Source organism: Anopheles gambiae, chromosome 3 (assembly GCF_943734735.2).
Source record: "Anopheles gambiae chromosome 3, idAnoGambNW_F1_1, whole genome shotgun sequence".
NCBI lineage: Eukaryota > Metazoa > Arthropoda > Insecta > Diptera > Culicidae > Anopheles > Anopheles gambiae.
In genome coordinates, this window is record NC_064602.1 from 93,659,728 (window position 1) to 93,687,321 (window position 27,594).

Sequence of the window (27,594 nt, forward strand, 5' to 3'; positions counted from 1 at the left end):
ACGAAGCAAGACAGTGTAACGTGCTGATGCCCTGCGTGAAGGATTGATTCTTCGAAACGGCTGTAATCTATTAAGCAATTAACGTATAAAACCAACAAGATACGGGATATATGGTCGTCGATAAGGAAAATGTATAAAGTGATAAGCGGTTGTGGCTGGTGCTTACCATTAAAGTGAATCAGTGAATAAAAAACAACGTGCAAATAAGCAATAACATAGTCCAATAACAATAACGAAAGACATCCGATCATGGAATTGCCGGTGACGATACGGGAGAGGAGTGTGGACATCCGAACGGTGATTGAAGTGAAAGGGAAATATATCGTGCTAAGTGAAATTAAATCACGCATAGAAACCCTCTTGGCCAACTCTACTGTTGAAGAGGTTCGTATCTTTGCTGGCATCATTCTTACCATCGATGTGGATCTTTCTCGCGATGTTTGGCATGGGCGAAATCTGGTGGTTTTGGCGAACGAAATCAAAGTGTGCACTGCGGTTCGTTGGAATGTGTCTGGGAAAGATAACGACCATACCTACACGTCCAATGCCGGTACGGATGGGAACGGTGTTGGCAAACAAGGAGCCGATGGATATCCGGGCGAAAGTGGAGGTAACGTTTTATTGCAGGCAAACACAATTCAACACCCCGAACGATTGACGATCATTTCGAACGGTGCAAACGGAAGCAACGGTCAGGATGGTGGCAATGGAAAGGCGGGCGTCGACGGTAAAGGTATCTCTAGGGCAGACTTTGAGGACAAGTTTCCGCCGACTGCCAAGTTTTTGGAGGGGCCTCGTGCTAGCCGCGTAGAAACCACTGTCAAAAACATTAAAAACTTAACTCGAAACATTAAAACACAGTGGTTGGTTACAACAATGCCCTTATTTCCCGTCAATACCACTCACAGAGAAAACGTACTTTATCACACGGATTTTCGTATCGATTACTTTAACAGTCTTTACATCGAGGTGGAAACGCACGATGGCTGCGAGATAACTTTTTCTTTTCAGCAAGGCACAACGTTTTACAACTGCCAATCGTTTCTGATGTACAAGGGAACATCTGGCCAGCGTGGACAGGCTGGCGGAGGATATGGGCTGGGAGGTCAAGGTGGATTTGCTGGCGAAGTGACAATTAAACGTTTATACGACGGTCGTACGTTTGACATTAAGACATACTGCAACCGGGGCAATGATGGAGATAACGGAAATGGTGGATTGTATGGTGCGCACGGTAAAAATGGTTGGGACATGGGTTATGTGGATTACATAACGCACGAACCAAAATTGTATGGACAGGATGAAAAGAGCAAACTTCAGCTGTCGTTCTATGAAGAAAATTCATCCAGCAGAATGTATTGTCCATATAAGGCTTACATCGACAGCAGCTACAAATATGCTGGATTCCAGGTATCAAGAATTGACCATCAATCTAGTAACGAATTCAGGGAAAGGAACAACACCCAGTCACGTACCGACAGACAGCATCATGCGAAAGCAATAGGGAAGAAATCCATTCCTGGGCTGCGCATTGCTGCTGCATTTTCCGAATACTTGCAAGAAATTGAACAAGAAAGGCAGCAATTGGAAAAACAAAGAATCGAGAGAGAAAAGCAAGAATTAGAACGGCTGCGAATCGAGAAAGAAAAACAGGAATTAAAGAAACAACGGGAAGAACTTGAAAAACAAAATTTGGAAAAACAACGGATCGAGAGAGAAAGGAAGCAGGAATTGGAGAAACAACGGATTGAAAACGAAAAGGAACAATTGGAAAAACAACGGATTGAGCAAGAACAGCAGGAATTGGAGAGACAACGAATCGAAAAGGAAAGACAGGAACTGGAAAAACAACGGATCGAACAAGAAAGGCAGAACATGTTGCAACAGCGAATCGAACAAGAAAAGCAACGTTTAACACAACAGCAGATTGAAAAAGAAAGGCAACAAGAAATGGCTGAACAGGTGAAAGAATATTTGAATTGTGATGCATTGCAGCAAGTTGTTGAAAGCCAATACGCAGATCTTGATCGAGTCACGGATCTGGACATAAAACGGTTTGTTAATTTTACACAAGATACTTCTGATCAGGATCGAAACGAGTTTGTTAAACTTGGTGAAATGTATAAAGATCCTGGTCGAGAGGAAATATTCAGCAAATTGTACAATAACTTGAATCTAGACGATTGGCTACAGCTTCGAACACGTCCTGCTGATCGCCCTGAGCTGGTGTCTTTGGTGGAACATTTTGAAACATTAAAATCACAGTTCGAACGATTGCTTGGAAGGGATTGCAGTGCTAAGATAACGCCCATTACGGAAACGTTGAAAATCAAGTATAAAACAGCAATTCTAAAAGAAATTACTCAGGAACTGCCGACCTATCACACAACAGTGAATCGTTTCGTATTGACAGCACAGACTGTAGCGAGATATCTGGAAGAAACGGATGAAAAAAATGACACATTTTATCATCCCGTTCTTGGCACTTTAAAGCAATACATTTTTGAAAACAATCCAGCTCAACGAGATAACATTAACAAATTCATGGCAAAAGCATCAGAAAGTAACGACAATGCGATCAAACGTGCCGTAGAAACATTCATTATGGAAACAGATAGCTCAAAAGATGAAAATAAACGTGTGAAACTGTTTTATGATGAGTATCAGAATTATTTGGAGAAACAGCAAAGAAATATTGATGCTATAACGCAATCATTAGCAGCAGAACTAAAGAAATCTAAACATCAAGAAGCATTCCGTCTGTGGAATGAAAGCATTGATGACGATGGTTTGCTGGAGGATTTTGAAGAATTGATTAGAAAAGATAAGGTGTTAAGCTCACTGTATGATGAACTGAAGCGTGCCGAAAATGCTGAATATGATTGGGAAAGGTGTTGTGCCGATGAAAAAATACAAGAAATATTCCAGATCAACTTAAAGCAGGAAGGAATCATGTGCAAAAGTTACAGAATACTGCTAGCGTATGTATATGATGTGAACATTCGGGTGTATGCCAAGAATGAAGACAATGAAATCGTTCTGATAGAAGATCATAATCCAAAATCCATTAAAATTACACACATTTTACACAAATCGAACGAATTCATTCAACTGAAAATCAATGAAAGCTTCCGCCAGTTAGAAGAAGAGCGTCTGCACAAGGATCGAATTTTCAGACGAATTCTGACGGAGATAAACGGAATGCAGGACATACAGACCATCGAGAATTACTTCGAACGAAAAATATTTTATCGAAACAGTTCTATTTTCGCTAAAATGTTTGAAGATTTAGACGACGAGATAACAGTTGAAAAGATTGCAGCATTTTTTTCAGCCGATGAGAAGGACCAAATTGCTCATCGTCTGAAGAACATTTCTCCCAAATACACCGGCCAACATGGAGTGTTCGAAAGCATCTTGCTGCGTTTTTCTTTCGAAGGCAGCCATGTGTCATCTAACGAACTGTGTTTCTTAATCAACTCTATACTTGCTCACACTGTTGAAGCAAGGCAAGAAAGGTACACCTTTTCATGGATTGTTGCAGCATACAATCAGTGCAGTTGGACAGATGAGCTGGTGTTGCTGCAGCTGGAGAACTGCTACAAGAGACAGCTGCAGGAAAAACCCAAATGGCGCAAGTACATGTCAAAAATCGAAAATAAGGCAGTTTTGTTAGTATTTTCTGTTCAGTTTACTCGTAAGCCTTGTCCTGCGCAGTGTGTTGAAGATATCTTGCACTTGCTGAGTAACATTCCAATAGAATCGATTTGTCTAGATGAACTGGAGCTAACAGAGTGGCCTTATGTGCTTAAGGAATGCTATTGGACACATAAGTTGAAAGCTCTTATAACGTGGGGAAATGACTCGGAAGCCTTAACTTCTGCTTCGTTCTTCGTTCTGTCCATAGAGAACACGTATGGAAACAAGTTGGTGGAGAATTTATTTGAATCGTTGGTGGAAAAGCGCAGTGAGCTTACGCATTCTATGTTATTAAACGTGCTATCTTGCTTTCATAAACAAAAGTGGAATTTATGTGTTGATGATATTAACCTTTTAAGTCGATGTAGTATCAAGAAATGGATTAAACATATGGAAGAAAAGTTCAAGATAAACTTAAAGGAATTAAATATTTCACAGATAGCAACTATCATTAGAGGCAATGCTAACACATCAAATAATATAGTGAAACATTTACCTCAAATTGAAAATTCAGTAACAAGCATTTATAATAACAAGAGAACGATACACACGAGTTTGATATCCTCTTTTTTGCTCAACGACGTAGAAAAATGGGTTCAAGAGTTCCATGTTAAGAACCAGAAAACGAATACAAACATGTACGAAGAAATGCTTGCTGTAATAGGTAGGGCAATTGAGCTTAAGAGAGGGTTTAAGTTACGAGACACCCAGCTATTGACAATTTTGGCCTTACTAGTCAACGATAACAGCACTTTGGCACAAGTATCTACAGGCGAAGGTAAATCATTGATCGTAGTAGCGACCGCGATCATTAAAGCGCTCCTAGGGGAGAAGGTAGATATTATCACCAGCTCCTCAGTACTGGCTCAACGAGATGCTGTCACCAACAATGATATCTACGAATTGTTTGGTCTTAGTGCCTCCCACAACTGTAGCGAACAGATAGAGGAGCGAAAGGAAGCTTACTCATGTAATCAAATAATTTACGGAGATTTGGCAAACTTTCAACGTGACTATTTATTAGACAGATTTTATGGAAAGCATGTATTGGGTGATCGTAGCTTTGAAAATGTGATCGTCGATGAGGTGGACAGCATGTTGCTCGATAAGGGAAACAATATGCTATACCTGTCGCATGACATTGCTGGTATGGATAAGCTGGAATCGGTATACTTGTTCATTTGGCAAATGGTCAACAGTCCAACCGATCTTCCGGAAGATGTACATATGGAAGCGGTTAAAAGATCAGTTTTAAGTGACATGTATGCAATCATCCAGAAAGAGGATATCCAAAGTTTGGACAATGCTTTGGGAAAATCGAATGTATTGGTGCTATGGGAGAGATTAATTAAGTCTGGAATAATAAATGACGCAGGAAGATTACAAACGAAAGCTATTGATTCCAACAAATTAGAAAAAGTACTTAGACCAGATTTCACACAATACAAAGATCGTCTAAGCTTCTTGCTTATGTCTTGTCTCGAACGCGAAACGTGCATCAAAATACCAAATTATCTAAAAGCATTCGTGGAGAGACACTTGGACCGTTGGATATCCAGTGCCATAACAGCGCTGTACATGGTCCCGGGACAGTACTATGTGGTCGACGTCGATAGATCGGGAACAAGTGCCGACCTTAATGCAAATGTAATTATTCTCGATAGGGATACGGGTACTGATCAGGTGAGCTCACAGTGGGATGAGGCGTTGCACCAATTTTTGCAGCTTAAGCACGGTTGTAAGCTGTCAACCCAAAGCCTGAAAGCAGTTTTCATTTCCAACGTTACATATTTGAAAATGTATGAACTGCTTTATGGTTTAACAGGAACGTTAGGATCACAGAGAGAAAGACATCTGCTTGAGGAGATACATCGGGTTGACTTTGTTACTGTTCCTACCGCCAAGTCGAAGCAGTTTGAAGAGTATGAACCTATCATTTGTTCGAGCAGTGAGGATTGGAAAAAACAAATACGACAAGAGGTGAATAAACTAACAAAAATTGATAAAAGATCGGTCCTGATCATTTGTGAGACGATCAGAGATGTCGAATCATTCCAGATGGTGTTTGATTCTGAGGAGCACTCAAACGTTCACACTTATGTACGTGATTATGAAACGTTTACTGTTGCGGAAGGGGACAGAAAGTTGGAACCGGGACACGTTATCATTGCTACCAATTTGGCAGGTCGTGGCACAGATATAAAAATATCCGACGACCTTCGGAAGGCCGGAGGGTTACACGTGATACTAACATACCTTCCGGCGAACATTCGAATTGAAGAGCAAGCATTCGGAAGAGCAGCTAGAAGCGGAGATAAGGGATCGGGTCGGATGATAATAATGATAACCGATGGAAAAATGCACAATCGTTCTATGATATTTACCCTCAAGCAAAAACGCAATGTCGATGAGCTTTTCCGCATATCTGCTATAAAAACTTATTACGAAACCACTATTAAAACAGAAGAGAGTTGTTTTGAAGCATTCAACGAGTTGTATGAGAAAAAAATGAAACTTTTAGCTAATGCGAAAGAGCCAGTGAAGGATATTCTGCTCCAATGTTGTTTGGACAGATGGTCGTTTTGGTTAGACGAAAACAATGTACAGATAGGAAAAGCATCAGATGACGCTTCCAAGCGGGAAGTAAAACAACTGTTGGAGCACTTTCTATCACAATTTGATGATCTGAAAGCAACGAGCGCAAACTATTGGCCAGCTTGGGTTGAAGAAAACCCAATGCAAATGATCAAATTGGGAAAATATATTTCACAACACGATTCGAAGCATCGCGATACAGCAATGCAACTGTTTGGGAAAGTTATCTCGAATGAACCGTGTTTTTGCGAAGCCGCTTATTACTATCGTGCATACACACGATCGCTTGACAACATGAACGTTGGCGACTTCAAAAAGGATTTGCGTATGGCAGAAAAACTCTTAAACGATCATATAAAATATGCAATGCATGCATCAGGTATGGTGTGTAAGCTAAAGAATAACACACCACCGATCGAGGGCTATGAAGAGCAAAAGAAGTGTCTCATTAATCTATACTCATTGTTCATTCAATCCATAGACGACATGTTGGGTCATGCTGTAAGTCCTGAATCGTTTGTTAATTATGAAATAAAGGAGGATGTTGCTGGAATAATCTTTGACGATCTTGTACGAATCGGCATGATAAAGAAGGCTCAAGTAATCGATAACATACCTAATGATCAGATTCAGAGACTTCACGTCGAGTACGGGATACCTGTAGATCAGTTGAAGAAGTTCTTAGCTCAACATAGGGGCCCTATCGATGACAAAGAATTCCTTAAAGCTATTCGAGAATCATTTTCATTTCCAAGCAGAAGCGAATTTTGGGAAACACTTATTAACCAAAAGGCTCTGCTCAGTGTTGAAAGGTATGTTGCGATCAATGAAGAACGGCTCAAAATAATGAATCCTGCTCTAATGAACGTTCTGAAGGAAAAGGTAGACAAAGGACAGCTGGTGAAAGCAGTTGTTAAGCTAGATAAGCGCCAGATCTTGTTGATCCACGAACAACAGTCACAGTTTTACTATGAGAAAGAGAAGCTCATTGATATGATCGGTAAAACGAAGTATATCTCTCTTGAAGAAAATGGTCTACTATCATGCAACGAAAAGGCAACCATAGACCCAAGTAGAATTACTGGTTGTGTGTTCTCTGCCTTTGATTCTATAACAGTTCAGGATATTACAAACAAGACAAGAATTACAACGAGTGAAGCGAAAAATATCATCGCAGAACTACTTAAGCGTAATGTTCTACAAAAAAGGGGTGAAACGTTTGTCCTACCAATGAACTATGACGATAGCCAGGATGTCTTGCTTCCCACCTATCCAGTGTATGAGAGTGTCGTTAGAAACGTCCTTGCTTCATGTTTTGCCTACAGATTAGCTCTGAGAAACATTGCACGACAACTAGAAGAGGAGAACTGTTCTGACATTCGTATAGAATTGAAGCCCAATCCCCATCAAATGTTTTTTACCGACTTACTGGAGCATAAGATAATACTCCCTCCTATGGCCACGCATGAGATCGATGAAAGTAAAATCAAGGCAATGTATAAAACATCATGGTCGAAAGGGGCATGGATAAGCATACTTTCTAAGGATATTGGTTTGTCTCAAGAATACACCAAGCTCCTGGTGGATGTGCTGCTTAAAAACCGTTTTATTGTTCCAAACCCCTTAATGGAATTGTTGTTATTTTCTCCTTCAAATAACATGTCTGAAGAAATAAAGAATGCATTGACAAGCTACAGGTTCAGTTCGAAAGATGACCGAACTAGCGTAGCCTATTTAAAATCATGCATTGCATCAATCAATCAAAAGCATGGACTTCTTGAATCCTACGACGTTGGAGTTGCGATTGAAAAGTGGTTTAACAATCAATTGCTGTTAATTGAAAACGGAACTGCTAAACATATTGAGAATGTCTTAAGTAAGTCGAAATCGTCTCTAGCAGCATTAAATGTTCCGCATGGCGCGCTGAAATCGATCATGGACTTTTATGGTAAAGGAAACTTTGGAAGCATCGATGAGATGCGGATCTTCATTACAAATGGATTAGAGCATCTGTTAGAGCTAGGAGAGAGAAAATGGACCATGGAAATGATATTGAAAACCTCACTGGTGTTAGCGTTTGGTGTAGCACAGATAACAATTGGCGCTATAATGATGGTGTATTCGGTTGGAATGATGACTCACGTTGCCGGAGCTTTCATGGGCGAAGGTGTCAGCGACATCATGTTTGCTGTGGGTTCTTTTAAGTCAGGTCACTTCAGCTGGAAAGATTACGGAAAGCATAAGTTACAAAGTCTGCTTTTTACGATCGGTACGGCCGGTGTGGGAATGTATCTCTCCCAGGGCGCCAAGATGTCTCGCATAGGTTATAAAGTTGCTGGACCAAGCCTGGAGTACGGTGGCAAACGGGTTGCCGAATCATCCGGAAAGCAGTTAATCAAAGCAGTTGGTGGACGGACGGTCGTTAAGGAGATAGCGAAGTGTGTGGCGCTCAAAACAGCAGAAAGTGTCGCATTTGCTGTGGCAAATACGGCCGTGGATACGGTTGTTGAAAATCATCTGCAATCCATGTTGAACTCCTTAGCATCGGATATTTTATCTGGAGTTAAGGGTGAAGTAGCAAATCATAAGGTTGCTCACAATTTGCAGAAAGCGTACGATCGTTTAGGTGAAAATGATGCTAGAGCCCTCGTGAACGACTTGACAAATGCATACATGTTGGAACAGAACACGACACAAACCTTCCTTCCATTCACCAAGCAAATAAGCCAAAGCGTGATGCAAGGAATCGGGAAGGCAAATAAAAAAACAGGTACCACAAACAGTGCCATGGTGCTCATCAACCAAATCAGTCGAGTAATGGATTGTGTGGATCGTGTTGCACAAGTCTATAAAATGCGCAACGCAACATACCAATTGCTTGATAGTATTAACATCGAAATGGAGCGGAAACTCGCAAACATTGAGCAGAACTCAGCTCCATCGAAAGAAACCCCGGTAAATGGCAAAGATTTCGAGCGCTTTCAAAGGGAAGTGGTTGAGCAATGGGAAACGACGTTAAGTAAGCACGTTGGGCAACTGATCGCACAACATGTTGTGCTGCCAGTGCTGAAAATGGGCGTAAATAGTGTCCTTTTACATGTAGGTACAGCATTGAAGGACATTAGACGCAGCATGATAGAGTCGGAATTGAGCAGAGATGTTCACCGGCTAAAGGACGAACACGAACAGAAGATGAATCGGCCCGATATGACAGCAGAAACAAAGCGTCAACTGACAGAGGAATATCATGGTCAATTGCTGAAGATTATGCGCAAGACTCGTAGTCCGTCTCTGTTTGCCACCATCATCCGGGAAAACGTTCCAATGGATTTGACTTGTGTCGGGGCCTGTACTCCAATGATACATAAAATGCTACAGGCACAACATGGTGCGTTATCGGGGCTCACAATCACTGTCCACGGGGAAAAGGGTATAAAACAATCGTTCAGTTCTGGAACGGGTGGTCCCGAGATTCACCTAGATCTGAAGGGCAATCATTTCACTTTCGGAGCTGGAGAGTCAACTGTTGCCACGACAGGTAATAATTGTCTGTACGGAGCACTAGCCACAGCTATACCGGATCTGCAAGCTGTAGGAGAGGATTCGTTCAGGTCCATGTTGTGTGATTCCATCCAGAATGATGACAGCATGCACCATCACATTCGACAGGGTTGGCATCGTGTGCCGTTAAAGCATGGTGCGGTTGGCGGAGCCCGCAAGTCCCCTGCCAACACGACCAATAAAGGAGATGGTACATTCAAAACACCGACGGTGATCCTGTCGAATGATAGACCGAAAGGAAAACCTAAAGCACGTTGCTTAAGCAAAACTCCGTACGTAGATGATGAATCATCCACGACCAATGAGCTGCAAGGCGATTCAAGTCAACCCGTCACGAACGATTCCAGAACTCCCGAGTATCATCTGGATTCGCGTGTAGCTCACCATACGGGTCGTTTTGCAGGGGAGTTGAAAAAAATCGCTGAAATAACGAACATTCCTGTGGATGAACTGATCAAAGCGGGGCGCAGTATGTTCAAGGCGAGCAGAAACTGCTCTGGACAGAATCAGCAGCAGGCGCATGTGGTGCGGGTTTCCATCCTGGTGGAAAGGCTAAAAACCGACTTTCCAGATTTATACCAAAGGCTCACACGACACGCCGGTCACACACAGCTAGTTGATAAGTTTGTGAACGTGTTTCATAAAATAGGTGGAGATATCGATAGGAATCAGGCCGACTGGATACTTGATCTTGCAACTGTAGATTTCACGAAAGGATTAAACGATCATTCGAGAGGAGTGTTTGAGAAATATAAGAGCTCTGTTTTGAGAGTATTTGATAACAACATCAACTCAAACAAGTACAGTAAAGAGCAGGTGTTGGTTATAAAAAATGCAAGAAAAATTATTAATAACACTAGTACAGAGGTGTTGTTTGAACGTGCACAGAAAGGATATGATTTTAAATATGAATACAAACCTTCGGGGCGCGGTGTGGGAAGACCTAAAATTTATAGAACAGAAAACGAGGAATAGGTTTATTGGTTCCTTAATTTTCGACATACTTTGAGGGCAATGAGAAATAGGTGCAACTTTCAGAAGAGATATAAGGATTTATTTGAAATATTGACGAGGTGCATCGGAAGGATATCTACATTTAAACTATATAGAGTTAGTTTCATAGCTACATAACCTACACCAGCTACATTATAGCTTCAGCTGGATGAAAACCAGCTAGTTATTTAAGCGTCCCTGTTTAAGTAGTTTTGCCTGTGTACTTATTTAGAGTTCGTAATTAGTGATCATTTTCCGAGACACAAACGTAAGGGTAAGGCAGAAACCTCGGTTGCCCAATGAACCCAATAAGGTGGACACTTAACAAGAGACATAAGGGTAACCATTGAAGAAACATCTCCTTCGTATTACGAATCCCCTGGCATTCTACTACATTCATTTTGATTTTTTTTCGCATAGCCATAGTGGCACGGGAAGGTCTTGTGGTACTGTCGTTAAGTTGCGCGGCCTAACGCCGCACATGGACCGAAGCTTCCTTCATATACATGACTGATTATTCTGCTTTAGGAATAAACCAATCACATCGCCAGCAGCCAAGCCTATCGGTAGCCTAGACCGGCTGCGATTGCTGCACCCAATGCGAGATAAGAGAGCGAGCTTGTGGTAGGAGCGAAAATCTGGTTTTTATTTCGTTTTCTACAGGCTTTGTGCCTATTGGCTTCAATCTCTACGTAGGAGATAAAATGGTTTCATGAATGCTAAGGGAATATGGATAGAGTAATGTTACGCCCCTAAATTACAGGTTCATGTGTTCGTTAATATCATTGTTCATCCAACTTAGTTGTGCTGGTATATTTTCTGCGACCCGCTGATATAGAGTGGGGTAGGAGATGCTTAATTGTTTATCACACGATTACTGGAGGTTATAGGAGAGATACATTTGTAGGTAAATTATATTGCAAAATTATTTTAATTTGAAGTTTTTTACCCGCCATCAAGAATAAGCGACGCGTAGCTAACTCTTGAGAAATAAGCGCTTATCGCATTTACGTTTATACTGAAGATGGAATAATCATAGGCAGTGAAATCGGATATAGAATACAAAACTTAATTGCCTGCGTGTCGCATTTCAGAATAGACCCGCCTACACTACAAAAACTGTGCAGCCAAGGCTCGTGAATTGTCATGGACCAAACGTCCATTGTCCAGGGGACCCTGATCGCTAGTACTCTGCTAACTGTTATACATACTAGATACAATACACTACCGATTTACGGGGCCCTCTAACCGAAGGGGCTCGAGGCGACCGTCTAGAGCGGTTGTCGTTGGATCCGCCACTGTTAGTAGGACTGCGAGTGAAAAAGGCTGCCGGTCAATTGTGATGGACGCTACTGAGTGCAAGCATTACCTTCAGATATTGCTGTTCGCGTTCGCGTAGGAAAGTGGTATCGAAGGCAACGACTGATGAACTAGCAATGTTCCGGGCACAGCTGAACGCAAAGGCAGAAAGACACGCCTGGTGATTTGCTTCGAATTCTGAAATACTCCAAACGTTATTTTGAAAGGAGGTCGACAGAAGTCGAGCTCAAAAGACCGGTTGGTAGAAATATTAGTGATAAGAGTGGAAGATGGAAAGGAACTAATAAACCGCTGCTGGAAAAACACATCTATAATGTACGGATCAACAATATCATCTAGTGGTTTTAGTGCCATTTATCGAGGAACATCGGTGATTAGGATGCGCTCGTTTTCGAGATACATACGCAACTTGAATTCGAATGAGCAATTAAGATAAATCAATCACGGGGATCTAAAGTTGAATGAGAAACAAAGATAATTAAATGACTGAAACAATGTCTAGAACAAGATCAAGAAATGGACTGAACCAGAAGAAAGAAAGTCTTTTGAGCACACTCGGAAGTGAACATAATAAATACCCACTCAATAATACTGCGTAGGCTTATAATCGGACCAATCTAACAATATGTAACAAAGCATATCAATGCAAAAACCACGAAGCGTTTGTTTAATAGTTTAACATGCCGCACTGGTTTGCTGTATTATCAGCTGTAAGATTAGCGATACCACAAACCGCAATATCCAGCACAACAGAGAAAGCCACCGTGAGAATAACACATAAAAATATACTACTTCAACTAGCGTATAAATAGAGAGCTGTTGGGTCACATTTTAATCATTGTGCTACAGTGTTCGCGAAGTGTCACATCGAGGAAAGTGTTTTTGCTTTATCAAAAATCTTACAGATTGCATATAGTTTTTTCATGTAAATTTGTTCCACAAATAATCAATTTTTATGTGTGCTTCTGATACGTTTATCAAAGTGTTTACGGTGCTCGTTCCGTTCCGCGAGGAATCGGTGATTACGAAAAGGGTTCATCGTTTGGAATCTTGTTTGTCATTTGCCCAATAGCAAAGTTTGGTTGGGTACTGTTCTTAACATCAGCAGATTTATCGTGAAAAGTGCGGACAAATTTGATAAGTTGTCACGCAATGTTTCTGTTTACTTTCTTACCATTGTTCTAGCTTAGCGTTTCTGGCGAAGATTGCTATATCAGTGGTTTCGTTCGGTTGATTAAACACCATAAAAAAAACATTGTCTTTATCATTCAAGATCGTTTATCAATTTCGAGGCACACATTAATTGGAATATTTCTTACAAAAAGCCTGTGTAGTCCCTTTTTATCATAACTTTAGTTTCGACAGTGGTTAGAATTGAGCTTTGTGACAAATGTGCATCATTTTAAACAGCTATTGTTGAATGTATTCTGGTCGTTCTGTCTAAGATATCAACTGCGCAAACTGGGTATTCCCTTGTTTCTTATCAAAGCGCCAAGAACATCAATGCTTGATGCATAACGCACAACAGTCAGAATGTTCAAAAGTGAATAAACCATATCATTTATCTACATAAACATTTATCTACAGTTCGCGAAGCGTATTGTTGATGATTTGATTATTTAAAATATCTTCTATATTGCATGTTAAATAATCGCATTTTAATTTTCTTGTGTAAAAATCAGTCTTAGTGGCAATTGCCAACTGATTTATTATTTTATACTTTATGCTTTAACAACCGCCTCAACCCAGTAATACATACTAACTGTCATCATCGGTACATTCTTTACTAATTTAATTACTAATATTTAGTGCTATCGAAATCCCTACGCGTCCCACAACTTGAGTAGCAAAACAATAACTTTTGTGTTAATTCGTTTCGTACCACAAAATCTCGTTGATATACCTCAATAGCGGGTTCTGTGGGTTTCCTTTATTTTGCGTGGTTATTAACAACATTTTAACATTAACAGCCCTTTTATCGAGTATACACTTAATCTACTGTTTTTGTTTTACCGCACGACGATTTAGTTTTTTTCACCCGTTTTTGCTTTTCCTTGCTGTGCAAGTGTTGGTCAGCGTCTGATAACAATTTTACTGATGTTACATATTTGGAAATTAATACAATTGATTCCATTTTAACTTATTTCCAAGCATAGCATCTGGTTGATAAACAAAAACAGCAGGTGTGGGAAGTTTTCCTTTTTTTTTTTTTGGGGATTTCGTCGGCATTTTTATCACTCTGATAGGATTTGCGAAGCAAGCGACAACAAACCCGGACAACTTGCTGATACATTTCCATTCATCATCATCATCATCATCATCTTCTTCTTCTTCTTCTTCTTCTTCTTCTTCTTCTTCTTCTTCTTCTTCTTCTTCTTCTTCTTCTTCTTCTTCTTCTTCTTCTTCTTCTTCTTCTTCTTCTTCTTCTTCGCACAACAGTCAGAATGTTCAAAAGTGAATAAACCATATCATTTATCTACATAAACATTTATCTACAGTTCGCGAAGCGTATTGTTGATGATTTGATTATTTAAAATATCTTCTATATTGCATGTTAAATAATCGCATTTTAATTTTCTTGTGTAAAAATCAGTCTTAGTGGCAATTGCCAACTGATTTATTATTTTATACTTTATGCTTTAACAACCGCCTCAACCCAGTAATACATACTAACTGTCATCATCGGTACATTCTTTACTAATTTAATTACTAATATTTAGTGCTATCGAAATCCCTACGCGTCCCACAACTTGAGTAGCAAAACAATAACTTTTGTGTTAATTCGTTTCGTACCACAAAATCTCGTTGATATACCTCAATAGCGGGTTCTGTGGGTTTCCTTTATTTTGCGTGGTTATTAACAACATTTTAACATTAACAGCCCTTTTATCGAGTATACACTTAATCTACTGTTTTTGTTTTACCGCACGACGATTTAGTTTTTTTCACCCGTTTTTGCTTTTCCTTGCTGTGCAAGTGTTGGTCAGCGTCTGATAACAATTTTACTGATGTTACATATTTGGAAATTAATACAATTGATTCCATTTTAACTTATTTCCAAGCATAGCATCTGGTTGATAAACAAAAACAGCAGGTGTGGGAAGTTTTCCTTTTTTTTTTTTTGGGGATTTCGTCGGCATTTTTATCACTCTGATAGGATTTGCGAAGCAAGCGACAACAAACCCGGACAACTTGCTGATACATTTCCATTCATCATCATCATCATCATCATCTTCTTCTTCTTCTTCTTCTTCTTCTTCTTCTTCTTCTTCTTCTTCTTCTTCTTCTTCTTCTTCTTCTTCTTCTTCTTCTTCTTCTTCTTCTTCTTCTTCTTCTTCTTCTTCTTCTTCTTCTTCTTCTTCTTCTTCTTCTTCTTCTTCTTCTTCTTTGTCGTTTGATCTAATATAAGCCATATTTACACGTTATACCATACGACGGCGTTTGTTAGTAAATAGATTCATCTATTCATTCATTTTCTTCTATAACATCGTACCACTTTTTCAAAAACAGAACTGGTACAACAAGTGTTGTTCAATTGGGAATCCGATAATTGAATAAAAGCCTAAAATTTCAATACCATCATGGAGCAGCCGGAAGATGTAGCGATACACGTGAAGAAAGAAGGTAGCCGAACGGTTATCGAAGTGAAAGGCAAGCACATAGTGCTTAGCGGAGTTAAGCCCCGCATAGAGGAGCTTTTATCTAGCTCCACTGCCCAAGAGGTTCATATTCTTGCCGGCACAAGTCTTAGCATTGATGCGGATCTTTCTCGCGATGTATGGCATGGACTTAATTTGATTGTTCTAGCAAACGAAATCACAGTGCCCAGCACGATTACCTGGGATTTGTCTGGGAACGATAGCAATCATAACTACGCGGCCAACGCTGGTACTAGTGAGGATGGGCACGGAAAAGATGGGAACGATGGATATCCGGGCGAAAGTGGAGGGAATGTTTTGCTACTGGCGAACGCTATACAAAATCCGGAACAATTAACGATCATTTCAAACGGCGGTAACGGTACTTGCGGTCAGGACGGCGGAGACGGAGAGGATGGAGTCGATGGTAATGGTATTTCTAGGGCAGATTTTGATAAAAATTTCCAACACTGTTTGTTTTGGACAGATATTGAACGAAGAGCACGTGTACATAAAATTGTAAAAAACATGATGAATTTGGCCCAAAGCGTAAAGACACAGTGGGCAAAAGTAACGTATACGTTTGGTAATAGTGATACTTACACAAGCAATGTACTGGAGCTACCAATAAAAACGTTCAATGATTATTTAGACATGTACGTAGAAGTTGTAACGCAAAATGGAAGTGAAATAATATTTTCTCTGTATGAAGCTGTAGGAAAAGCTCACTCATTCTTTGTATACAAAGGATCACCAGGCGTAAAAGGCAAACCGGGCGGAATGTACGGATTAGGAGGTCAGGGAGGTTTTCCCGGAGAGATAATCGTGAAACATTTACACAATGAACGTGCGTTTGAAATTAAAACATGCAAAAAGGAGGGCAAATATGGCGATAATGGTAAGGGTGGCCTGTGTGGAAAGCACGGCAAGAATGGTTGGGATATGGGCTATTTGGGCTGGTTACTCTCCGAACCAACAATATACGGACGAGATGAAAATAGCAAACTTCAGGTGTCTTATTACAAAGAAGATCGAGCATCGAGACGAATCAAGTGTCCATATAAGGCAATTTACAGCAGCTACTTGTACGTTGAGATTAAGGAATCGAAAATCGATCATCTATCGCAGATTGAATTTAGGGAAAGGAACAACATCCAGGCACGTGTTGAAAGACAACATCATTCGCAAGTGGTAGGAAAGAAATCCATTCTGGAAGTGAAAATTCGTGCTGAATTCGCAGCATACTTGCAATCGATCGCAACAGAAAAGCAGCGATTAGCACAACAGCAAATAGAACAAGAGGAATCAGCAAAAGAAAAAGAAATCCTACAACTAGTGAATATCTCAAAAAGTGAGCACCAATCGGCGCAAAAGTTAAAAGAAAATGGGGAATACGATGTCCTTCAGCAAACAGTCGAAGGCCAACAAACAGATCTTGAACGGGCCACGGATCCATACATTAAACGCTTCGTCAATTTTACTCAAGACACATCTATCCACAAACAATTTTCTTTTGTTGAGCTTCATATCATGACGAAATATACGGAACAAAAGAAAATGATTGATATTCTGAGCAATAACTTGAATCTAGACGACTGGCTACAGCTACAGGCCCAAGTTATCAGTGACCAGCATGAGCTGGAGTCCTTAATCAATCTTTTGGTGACTTGTTTTCCTCATTTTAATACGTTGGTGGATGCAAATGACAAAGCAAAGGTACAAATCATTGTGAAAACCTTAAAACTGAAGCATTTATTTGCAGCCTTAAACAAAAAAACACACGATCTGGCGACCTATGAAACAAATGTTACTAATTTCAAATTAACAGCAGAGAGTATAATTAGATATCTGGAAGAAACGGAGGAAAAGAATGATACTTTTCATCATCCCATGCTTGGCAGTTTTAGGAAATACATTTTTGAGAACTCCCTAGCACCGCGAGAAAACATTGCCCAATTTGTAATAAAACTATCGAATAGTAGCGACGAAGCGATCAAACGTGCTGTTGAAACATTCATCTTGGAAACAGGCAGCACAAAAACAGAAAATGAAGTGGTGAAACAGTTTTACAATGAGTACCATGAATTTTCAAAGAAGCAGCAAAACAATATTGACGCTTTAACTGAATCATTAGCAACAGAACTAAAGAAATCAATGCATCGGGAAGCATTCCGTTTGTGGAATGAAAGCGTTGGTGGCGATACTTTGCCTGCAGATCTAGTTAAGATGATCAGACAAGATGAAACGTTAAGCTCACTGTACGATAAACTGTTACATGAGAAAAATACTGAATATGACTGGGAAAGATGTAGCTCAGATAAAAAAATACAAGAAATATTCAAGATCAGCATAGAACAGGAAGGAATCACGGGTAAAAGTTACAGAGTACTGCTGGCGTATACTTATGATGTGAACATTCGGGTGTATGCTAAAAATGAGGACAATGGAATCGTTCTGATAGAAGATCATAAACCAAATTCCGCAACAGTGATACATATCTTACAAAAAGAAAACGATTTCATTCAACTGAAAGACAATGAAAGTTACCGCCAACTAGAAGAAGAGCGTCTGCACAAAGATAAGATTTATCGGCATATGTTGACGGAGATTGATGCTATGCAGAACATGAAGGATTCAAAAATATCAGGATATCAAAAAATATCCCATCTATACGGTAACAGTGATGATAATGCAATCGAGAAATTAGATGAAAATATAGCGATTGAAAAGATTGCAGCATTTTTTCCAGAGCAGGAAAAATACCAAATTGCTCAACGTCTGAAGACCATTTCATCTCAGTATACTAACCAGTACAGAGTGTTCGATTACATATTCCAGCGTTTTTCTGTTGAAAGAAGACATGTGTCATCAAACGAACTGTGTTTCTTAATCAACTCTATACTTGCTCACACTGTTGAAGCAAGGCAAGAAAGGTACACCTTTTCATGGATTGTTGCAGCATACAATCAGTGCAGTTGGACAGATGAGCTGGTGTTGCTGCAGCTGGAGAACTGCTACAAGAGACAGCTGCAGGAAAAGCCCAAATGGCGCAAGTACATGTCAAAAATCGAAAATAAGGCAGTTTTGTTAGTATTTTCTGTTCAGTTTACTCGTAAGCCTTGTCCTGCGCAGTGTGTTGAAGATATCTTGCACTTGCTGAGTAACATTCCAATAGAATCGGTTCGTTTAGATGAACTGGAGCTAACAGAGTGGCCTTATGTGCTTAAAGAATTCTATTGGACACATAAGTTAAAAGCTCTTATAACGTGGGGAAGTGACTCGGAAGCTTTAACTTCTGCATCGTTCTTCGTTCTGTCCATAGAGAACACGTATGGAAACAAGTTGATGGAGAATTTATTTGAATCGTTGGTAGAAAAGCGCAGTGAGCTTACGCATTCTATGTTATTAAACGTGCTATCTTGCTTTCATAAACAAAAGTGGAACTTGTGTGTTGATGATCTTAACGTTTTAAAACAGAGTAACTTGTTTGAATGGATTCAACACATGGAAACAAAGTACAAGAAAGATTTAAAAGAACTCAATATTTCTCAGATAGTAACAATCATTAGAGGCAATGATAATACGTCAAGTAATATAGTGAAGCATTTGTCAGAAATTGAACAATCGGTAGCAAATATTCAACACAATCGTAAAACCATTAATGCGAGCTTGATATCCAACTTTTTATACAATGATGTTGAGAAATGGGCTGAAGAGTTTCAAAGCAGTCAAAATATGCGATGTTTGGAAAAGTACGAGGAAATGCTTGCTGTAATTGATAGGGCAATTGAGCTTAAGAGAGGCTTTAAGTTACGAGACACTCAGCGACTAACGGTGTTGGCATTGCTGACGAACTATAACAGCACTTTGGCCCAAGTATCGACCGGTGAAGGGAAAACGGTTATTGTGGTAGCGATCGCAATTATAAAAGTACTCTTTGGGGAGAAGGTTGACATTATCACCAGCTCGTCGGTACTTGCCAAACGCGATGCAGACGACAATAAGGACATCTACGGATTGTTTGGAATTAGCGTGTCGCATAACTGTAGCGAAAAAATACAAGAACGAAAGGAAGCTTACTCTTCGAATCAGATAGTTTATGGAGATTTGGGTAACTTTCAACGAGACTATCTGTTGGACAGATTCTATGGAAAACGTATATTGGGAGATCGTAGCTTTGAAAATGTGATAGTCGATGAGGTGGACAGCATGTTGCTCGATAAGGGAAACAATATATTATATTTATCGCATGACATTGCTGGTATGGATAAGCTGGAATCGGTATACTTGTACATTTGGCAAATGGTCAATACTCCGACCGATCTTTCGGAAGATGAATTTCGGAAAGAAATCAAACAGTCGTTGTTGAGTGACATGTATACACTCATCCAGAAAGCGGATATCCAGAAGCTTAGCAAAAGTTTGGGAAAATCAAATGTATTGGAGCTATGGGAGAGATTAGTTAAGTCTGGAATAATAACTGATTCAGGAAGATTACAGACTCAAGCTATTGATTCCTACAAACTAGAAAAGCTACTTTCCCCAGAATTTACTCATTTCAAAGATCGTCTGAGCTTCTTCATTTGGTCACGTATAGATCGTGAAACGAATGTTCAGGTACCCAATTTTCTCAAAGAATTTGTGGAGAGACACTTGGACAGTTGGATATCCAGTGCCTTAACAGCGCTGTACATGGTCCCGGGACAGTACTATGTGGTAGACGTCTACAGATCGGGAACAAGTGCCGACCGTATTGCAAATGTAATTATTCTCGACAGGGATACTGGTACTGATCAGGTAAGTTCACAGTGGGATGAGGCTTTACACCAATTTTTGCAGCTCAAGCACGGATGTAAGCTGTCAACCCAAAGTTTAAAGGCTGTTTTCATTTCCAACGTTACATATTTGAAGAAATACAAACTGCTGTATGGATTGACAGGCACGTTAGGATCACAAAGAGAAAGACATCTGCTTGAGGAAATACATCAGGTAGACTTTGTTACTGTCCCCACTTTCAAATCGAAACAATTTGAAGAGTATGAACCCATAATTTGTTCTGGCAAAGATGACTGGTTAAAACAAATACACCAAGAGGTGAGTAAACTCACCAAGACTGATAAAAGATCGGTCCTTATCATTTGTGAAACAATCCAAGATGTAGAAACATTGCAAAAGAATATTGCTTCTAAGGGGCACACAAAAGTTCGCATTTATGTACGCGATTATGAGAAATTAGATGTTACAAGGAGTAAACTGATACCGGGAGAAGTTATCATTGCCACCAACTTGGCAGGTCGAGGCACAGATATAAAAATATCCGACGAACTTGAAGAGGCCGGAGGATTACACGTGATATTATCATACCTTCCGGCGAACATTCGAATTGAAGAGCAAGCCTTTGGAAGAGCGGCTAGAAAGGGCGAAAGGGGATCGGGACAGTTGATAATAATGGCAAATGGTAGAATTGCGAATCTTTCTATGATATTTACCCTCAAGCAAAAACGCAATGTCGATGAGCTTTTCCGCATATCAGCTATAAAAGCTTATTACGAAACAACGATTAAAACAGAAGAGAGTTGTTTTGAAGCATTCAACAAGCTGTACGAGAAGAAAATGAAACTTTTAGCTAATGCTGAAACGCCAGAGCCAGTGAAGGATATTCTGCTCCAAAGTTGTTTGGACAGATGGTCGTTTTGGTTAGACGAACACAAGACACTGATCGAAAAAGCATCAGATCAGGCTAACAAACGGGAAGTAAAACTGTTTTTACATCAATTCCTGTCACAGCTGAATCATATGCAAGGAATCAATCCCGACACATGTTCGACATGGGTTGAAGAGAATCCTATGCGAATGATAAAGTTGGGAAAATATATTTCTGAACATGAAACAAAGTACCGCAATACAGCATTGCAACTGTTTAGGAAAGTTATCTCGAGTGAGCCGTATTTTTGCGAAGCCGCTTATTACTATCGTGCATACACACGATCACTTGACAACATGAACGTAGGCGCCTTCAAAAAGGATTTGCGTTTGGCTGGTAAGCTCTTTGACAATCATATACAGTGCAAAGTTCATGCATTAGGCATCGTAAGTAAACAAAAGGATACCGCTATATTGAAGAATACCACTACAGTAAGGAATACCATGAGTGAGGACTATGAAAAGCAAAATAATAGCCTTATTAATCTATACTCACTGTTCATACGATCAATAGACGATATGTTGGGCCATTCTATAAGTCCCGAATCATTTGTTAATTATGAAATAAAGGAGGATGTGGCTGGAATAATCTTTGAGGATCTTATACGAATCGGCATGATAAAAAAGGCTGAAGTAGTCAATAACGTACCAAATGATCAGATACACAGAATTCACAACGATTACGGGATTTCTGTAGATCAATTGAATAAGTTCCTAGACCAGCATAAAGGCCCGATTGATGAGATAGTTTTCCTCAAAACTATTCGAGAATCATTCTCATTTCCAAGCAGAATCGAATTTTGGAAAGAGCTCATCAATCAAAAGGTGCTACATAGTGTTGAAAGGTATGTTGTAGTAAATGAAGAACGGCTCAAAATAATGGATCCTGCTCTAATGAACGTTCTGAAGAAAAAGATAGACAAAGGAGATCTGTCGAAAGAAGTTGTTAATGTAGGCAAGTGTGAGATATTGTTGATTGCCGAAGCACAGTCACAGTTATACTTTGAAAAAGAGAAATTCATTGATATGATCGGTAGAAAGAAGTATAACTCTCTCCAAGAAAATGGTTTACTGTCATTCAATGAAAGGGCTACCATCGAAAAAGGTAGAATTGATGGCTGTGTGTTCTCTGCATTTGATTCTATAACAGTTCATGATATTACAACCAAGACACGAATTACCACGCGTGAAGCTATGATCATCATAGACGAGCTACTTGCGCAAAATGTTCTAGAAAAGAGAGTCGAGAGTTTTGCTCTAACAGTTAATAATGACGACACCCAGGATGTCTTACTTCCTTCTGTTCCAGTGTATGAGGATGTCGTTAGAAACGTCCTTGCTTCATGTTTTGCTTACAGACTAGCTCTTAGAAACATTGCACGACAGCTAGAAGAGGAGAACTGTTTTGACATTCGCATTGGATTAAAACTTGATCCTTATCGGATGTTTTTCAACGATCTATTACAGCAAAAGATAATCCAACCTCCTATGCTTTCCCACGAGGAGATTGATGGAAGCAAGTTGAAAGAGCTGTACGGTAAATCATTGTCGAAAGGGGCATGGAAAAGCGTACTTTCTAAGGAGATTGGTTTGAGCGTGGAATATACCGAGAGTTTGTTTGGCGTGTTGCTTGAGAAACGATGGATTTTTTCGCTAAAAGATGATAAAACATCAGTTTTATTCTATAAACCATGTTCTAAAAGCAATCGGGCAAGTATTGCTGATCTAAATTCCGGCATTGCTAAAATTCAGGAGGAACATGGCCTCGATGAGTCGTACGACGTTGGTTTCGCAGTTGAAAAATGGTTTAACAATCAATTACTGTTAAGTGAAAGTACAACTGCTGAACATATTGAGAATGTGTTAAGAAAGTCAAAATCCTCCATTTTAGGATTAAATGTTCCGCAAGGCACGCTGAAATCGATCATGGACTTTTATGGTAAAGGAAACTTTGGAAGCATCGATGAGATGCGCATCATTATCAGAAATGGATTAGAGCATCTGTTAGAGCTAGGAGAGAGAAAATGGACCATAAAAATGATACTAAATACATCACTGGTTTTAGCCATTGGTGTAGCACAGATAGCAATTGGCGCTATTATGGAAGTGTACTCGGTTGGACTTATGACTCACGCAGCTAGTTCATTGATTAGTGAAGGAGTCAACGACATCATGTACGCTGTCGATGCTGCCGTATCTGATAATTTCAGTTGGCAAGATTACGCAAATTATAAATGGAAAAGTGTAGCCTTTTCGATTTGCACGGCAGGTGTGGGAATGTATGTGTCTAAAGGTGTTAAACTGAGCCGAATAGGATTGAAAATAGTTGGACCAAGTCTCGAGTACGGTGGCAAACGGGTTGCCGGCAAGCAGCTTATCAAAGAAATCGGCAGTCGAGCGGTGGTAAAAGAGATCGCCAAACGTGTGGCGTTGAAAACGGCGAAAGGTGTCTCGTTTGCTTTGGCAAATACTGCTAAAGATATGCTTGTTGCCGACTATCTGCAAACCAGACTAAACTCTGTAGCATCGGATATTTTGTCAGGAATCCGGAAAGCGGTGGAAAGTCATAAAGTTGCTCAAACCTTACAGAAAGCTTATGATCAGTTAGGTGAGAACGACGCTAAAGCTCTTGTGGACGACTTGACAAATGCATACCTGGTGGAACAGACTATGACTGATACATTTGAGCTCTCCGCTAAGGAAATAGCCAATAGTGTGATAAAAGGAATAAAAAATGGATTTAAAAAAAAGCATACAAATAGCAGCAATTTCATTTCTATGCTAGCTTTAGTACCGGATGTATTTGATAACTCTTTACAAATTGTCGAAATACTTTCCCAAACTAATAAACTGTTGGATTACATTAATGCCGAGATGGTACTGAAGCTCTCAAAAATTGAGCTTAAAACGCCAGCAAAAGAAACACAAGTAAATCTACTAAACGGAAAAGATTTTGAGCGCTTTCAAACGGAAGTGATCGGTCAATGGGAAAAGATATTGAATAAGCACGTTGGAAAATTGATCGCACAACATGTTGTGCAGCCAGTGCTTAAATTCGGCGTGCAATTGGCCTTGTCATATGTCGCCGAAGGTTTAATGCATATAAGAGACAGCCCAAACACTACCCTGGACAGACATGTTGACAAACTAAAGAACAAGTATGAGAAGAAAATCACTCGACCTGATATGACGGACGATACGAAGCGTCAGCTTATAGACCAGTATCATGGGCGGTTGCTGAAAATGCTGCACAAAACTCGTAGTCCATCTCTGTTGGGCACTATCATCCGGGAGAACGTTCCAATGGATTTGAAGTGCGTCGGGGCCTGTACTAACATAGTACATAGAATGTTACAGGCACAAAATTCTAATATCACGGGTCTTACCATAACTGTGCGTGGAAAAAAGGGAATAGAGCAATCGTTTACTTCTGGTAAGAATGGTCGCAAAGTATATCTGGAACTGTTAGAAAACCATTTTACTGTGTCACAGGTGAAAGGTTCAAACATTGACACGACTGAGAACAATAGTCTGTATGGAGCGCTAACGATTGCTCTACCGACTTTGCAATCGATAGAGCCAACCGTATTCCGATCTAAGTTAAGCAAATACATTGAAAATAACAAAAGCCTCCATCATCTCATTCAGCAGAGCTTACAACACGCTCCGTTAAAACAAGGGGTGATTGTAAGTGCTAAAATTAAGAAGGTAGACTAAGAACGACCAAGCCACATTACGACGACGTTCTCTTTTGTGAGTAGGCGAACGAGAGAGAGATGCAGAGAGAGATACAAAGAGAGAGAGAGAGAAAGAGAGAGAGATAGATACTAAGAACATAAAGCATTTTAACGACAAATCGATCATAAACCAACTAGAGATAATCATTTTTGTTGTATTAAAAAGGTAAAACAGATTGTTAGTTTTGAAATTAAAATGATATAAAAAACCATGTACTATTGTTTATCAACTGCTTAGTCTGTTATCATTGTAACGTAGAAAAACGTTAAACACCTAATTCGGTAAACATATAAGTTTAAAAAAAACTGGTCAACGTTTAGATATCATTGCATTTATTCGTTGGATAGCAAAATCTAGAGAATCGAATATCGTTCGGTTTTAATTTTCGCGGAACGTAAGGTCCGCAGCAAAAACTACTGTAGAATGTGTACAAATTGTAATTTATAACGCATTTTGGTCCAGATGATCGTATTGGAAGTCAGTTATCTACAGGTAGGTAAGATTTCACAAATTGCAGTTTGTTTCTTTGCAACTTAGTAGTAACACTTGTTTTTACAATAATCATATTTTCTTCAATGCAATATTATGCCCTTGTCTCATCCTTCCACATCAGAACGCAGCTAAGCGCACAAGGATCGAGAGATTATCGATTGACATTGGAACCAGAATCTTGCAGATAATCGTAGTTGTTCAGTCAGAACCGTTATTGCACAAATTCTACTTACTTACGTACTGATACATGTAGCCTGATATATGATGTCAATCAGCCTTCGTTCTTCCTATATGACACGATGATACGCTTACTGTTCCTGTGTAGTTCCTGTGATTTATAAATTATTATTACGCTGATCATCACTTCTAAAGATAATAACTGGACGATGAACTATTTTGTAAATATTGAGATATAAGAAGCGGATTGATTAGAAATAACTCATGATATTATGTTTTCGTTTCAGTATTTCCGCACCATAACAACAAGAAGTTGCTTTCTACGTCAATAATAACGTTCTGATCAGTTACCAACGCCTTGTTATCTCACTGTTTTTAGATATACTTGTCTGCTTCGTGATAATTCTTAAGAAACAGGGACGAAGTAAAATTTTATTTTTGCCATAAAAAAGGTCATAGACTCAGTAAATGTTTAGAATTAAGATTAGTATGGGATTATATAACACCGTTAAAATGTAAACATATGTTGTCATATGAAGTCTCGTCACAAAAAGTCATTTGCAAAACTCAAAAAAGTCATTTGCATAAAAATTCAAGATTTTTAATGTATGCGTCATTCGCCAAACATATGAATGGATTATGGTTTTATTTTTAAATAATTTTAAATATCAAGAAACCATCGAGCATGTTAAACGGTGTACCAGACTCAGATAAAATATTTGATAACTGTAAAGTTTTTTTTTATTTATGAAAAGAGAGGGTTTGCAAAAAACACACTCATACAAACACAATAGGACATTTTGAAAAAGTGTAAAAAGTCTAAACATCATATAGGAAATGATTACCTCTGGGTTCTAATTGTATGTAACAAGCTTATATTGTATGCTCGTTTTAGTATTTTTGCTTTAAGAAATATGATATTTCACCAGAATAAGCTAAATAATCAGTGGAAATGTTTATGAGTAGATAAAATAATTATGAAGATCTAAGCTTACTTTAGGATTTAAAATGATGTAATACCATGTAATTTAAAAACTATTCCTTCAAACGCTCAGTGGGTGTTGGATTCGCCTTTTTGCATGGAGACTTCTAAGCGAGTAAGTTACTTTTCGTATTAAAATTCTCAAAATTTATATAATTTTCTTATGTTTTATTAATATTATTTTATTATTAGGCCTAATGAAATTGATAAAGTGCCACAAAACTGCCATGTGAATGAATGTTCAGCATATACCATAGCAATGTTTCAATGAAACAGCTAGCACTCTCTCTTTTTCTCTTGTTGGGCTGCTCACGATAGAGCACGACGGTGTGACATGGCCCGGTCCACAACAATTCTCCAGGATGCTCGGTCCATGGCTGCAGTCTCCAATCCATGTAGACACCCGATCTCCGACAGGTCTCGCTAGCAAGATAGCAATTACCACAATTGACTAGAAACATAAAAACTCTGTATGGATAAATGTCTGCCATTCCATCTGCCCTAATATGTATTGAGCTGATTTTGTTAATTGTGATTGTGTTAAATTATGTTAATACATAATGGGATTGGAATCGGTACTATCTATTGGCAACGTGAACGTGAGGTAACATTATTAATTTGAATTGTAATTTTTTTTTAATGCTGCACCTGGAGGAGGCTTATCTAACGGTTATCAACATATTTGTCTCCTTTCCA

The 27,594-nt window shown here is 39.3% G+C and overlaps 1 protein-coding gene across 2 annotated transcripts in view; it reads left to right on the plus strand.

The window, feature by feature from the left end:
• The window catches only part of LOC133392817 (uncharacterized), a 41,869-nt gene continuing 14,275 nt past the window's right edge, over positions 1–27,594 (plus strand). For both annotated transcript variants that reach the window (XM_061654563.1, XM_061654561.1), the window contains exons 1-4: positions 1–25,739; positions 25,861–26,137; positions 26,204–27,013; positions 27,091–27,502. In XM_061654563.1, the coding sequence (XP_061510547.1) occupies positions 250–10,830 (10,581 nt within the window). In that variant the 5' untranslated portion in view covers positions 1–249 and the 3' untranslated portion in view covers positions 10,831–25,739; positions 25,861–26,137; positions 26,204–27,013; positions 27,091–27,502. The remainder of the gene's footprint in view (positions 25,740–25,860; positions 26,138–26,203; positions 27,014–27,090; positions 27,503–27,594) is intronic.